The following is a 2,200-nucleotide window of genomic DNA, read 5'->3' as shown; positions in this document are numbered from 1 at the left end:
GGGAATGAGTTGTTGCTTTCCAGCTGGACTCCTTCCTCTCCTGTTACTCCCTCAATGAACCCCTCCAATCAGGTTTCCGTGCTGCCCACAGCACAGAAACAGCCCTGGTCAAAGTGACAAATGACATTCTGTCCATCTGGTCACTCTCGAGCAAGTCCAGTGTCTCCTCACGGTTGGAGTTGGAAAGATAAAGAGAGAGATTAGAAGGAATTTCTTCACTCAGAGGGTTGTTAGAATGTGGAATTCATTGCAAGTGACAATGTGAATGTGTCAGTGGTATGTAATAATAATATATAATAATCCTTGCATTTGATATAGCGCCTTATCACGTCTTCTCGACGTCTCAAAGCGCTTCACGGAATATGCTGTAAAGTGAATTGATTTATATTTGTGGGTGAAAGCCATGTGTGAGGTGTGGGTCACCCGTTCACTAACTCTGCTTCTCTCCGCCTTGCACCAGGCTACGGGAGTGATGATTCCTAATCACGCTCTGCGTTTTGCAGCTATTCTCCTGCTCTGCTCTTCAGTCACAGCCCAGAATCCATTGGAGATGTGAGTCCTGCCTTTTCTCTCTCTGGTGTAGTATTGTCAGTGTTCATCGTGTGAATGCTATTTGACCTGTGTCCACACCAAGTACACGCCAGTGTATTGGTTAGAGAACTCGCCTCGCCAGTGTGAGGGTTCGATTCCTGGGCAGGGAAGTTTCCTTACCCCACACGTCTCTATTTGCCTAGCAGTAAGTAAGAACCCGGTTATTAGTTAATTGGCGGATCGCTTTCTGGGGGTAATAATCCCTTAAAAAAATTGGACACTCAATCCACGATCGTTTATACAACACTGCTGTGCACAATTGGCTGCCGTGTTTCGCCCACAAAATATAGAGTCAATTCACTTTTCAGCTCTTTGAGACATCTCAATGATGTGATATTGCGCTACATCAAATGCAAGGATTATTAGTATTATAATTATTATTACATTTATGAGACGTGATCTACCTTTCAGAGACCAGGCTGAGTGTCCCTTTCCCTGTCCCTAATGATGGATTCCAGTAATCTCCCTATACCTGTTAAGCCCACAGCCCTAGAGTTACTTGTTTTTTTTACTTGGTCTTTTCCTCCGTTCTTGAATACTGTTGTCACATTTACTATCTTCCAATTTCGGGTATAACTATTGTGGATTGAAAGCGCTGATCTCATCTCGATTAATTTACCACTATTTTGTGAGATCTTACAGTTTAATATAATGGTCTTGGGCGTAATTCGGTGACAGATTCGGGTTCTCAGGTGTTTGGGGCTGAATTACACCTTCTCTCCTGCTCTGGTCTGTAGGAAGCGGACGGTTACAGAGCACCAGCTGATGCACGACAAGGGAAGAGCGAGAGAGGGGCTCAAGCGTCTCCTGTGGCTGCATGGAGCCATGAAGGGGTCCACACTGCGACCAGGAGGGACCACACAACTGTGCAACAACGGACGCCCCTAGTAAACCGCAGCGGCACTCAGCTCATTGCCAATAACACAAGAGATTGGAAAGCAGTGCAACTCCTGCACCTCAACCATGCAACCATCCCGCCCAGGACTAACCCTGACCCACAGAGCTGGGGGTATGCTCTGCGCTGGAAAATGCAAGCGCTGGCCGCACTGAGAGGAGAGAGCCAAAGGTTCATCTAACCTGGAGCCACATTGCAAACCAGAAGCAAAGTCTAAAGAAGAAAGTCCAGAGGGAGAGAGAGAGAGGATAAGTCGAGGATGAAGAGTGGATGAAGAGTGAAAGTGTTGCCTGCACTGTTATAATCTGAAATGATCCCAATTAAAGGTTAATATGTGCTTTACGAAATAGCTCTGCCTTGTCATATTTTGTGCTCCCCCTCCCCCCCCACCCTAATAGTGCAGTTGACTTTTGTGGTGATTTGTGAGAGATGTAATAATAATATAATAATCCCTGCATTTGCTTTATCACATTGTTGAGACGTCTCAAAGACGTAGCTTCAAAAATATTTGCAGCAGCATGCAAACAAATTGCATTCTATATCTGCACGGTTTGTCTGTTACAAAGGGACTTAGGCAGATTAAGTGAGTGGGCAAAGCTATGGCAGACGGAGTTCAATGTAGGGAAGTGTGAGGTCATCCACTATGGACCGAAAAAGGATAAAGCAGAATATTTTCTTAATGGGGAGAAATTAAGAACTATGGAGGACCAAACA

General features: G+C 45.2%; 1 protein-coding gene across 1 annotated transcript; it reads left to right on the top strand.

Annotated features, from left to right (window-relative positions):
* The first annotated feature begins 466 nt into the window (after positions 1-466).
* pth4 (parathyroid hormone 4) lies at positions 467-1,513 on the top strand. Its single transcript, XM_042342032.1, has 2 exons — positions 467-552; positions 1,329-1,513. Exons 1-2 carry the CDS (start codon positions 473-475, stop codon positions 1,477-1,479), a joined length of 231 nt encoding a protein of 76 aa, XP_042197966.1. The 5' UTR covers positions 467-472; the 3' UTR covers positions 1,480-1,513.
* Positions 1,514-2,200: the final 687 nt, after the last annotated feature.

Source organism: Callorhinchus milii, unplaced genomic scaffold, assembly GCF_018977255.1.
Source record: "Callorhinchus milii isolate IMCB2004 unplaced genomic scaffold, IMCB_Cmil_1.0 Scaffold19, whole genome shotgun sequence".
Taxonomy (NCBI): domain Eukaryota; kingdom Metazoa; phylum Chordata; class Chondrichthyes; order Chimaeriformes; family Callorhinchidae; genus Callorhinchus; species Callorhinchus milii.
Note: the sequence above shows the minus strand (reverse complement) of the source record. Positions and strands in the feature narration are given on the sequence as shown.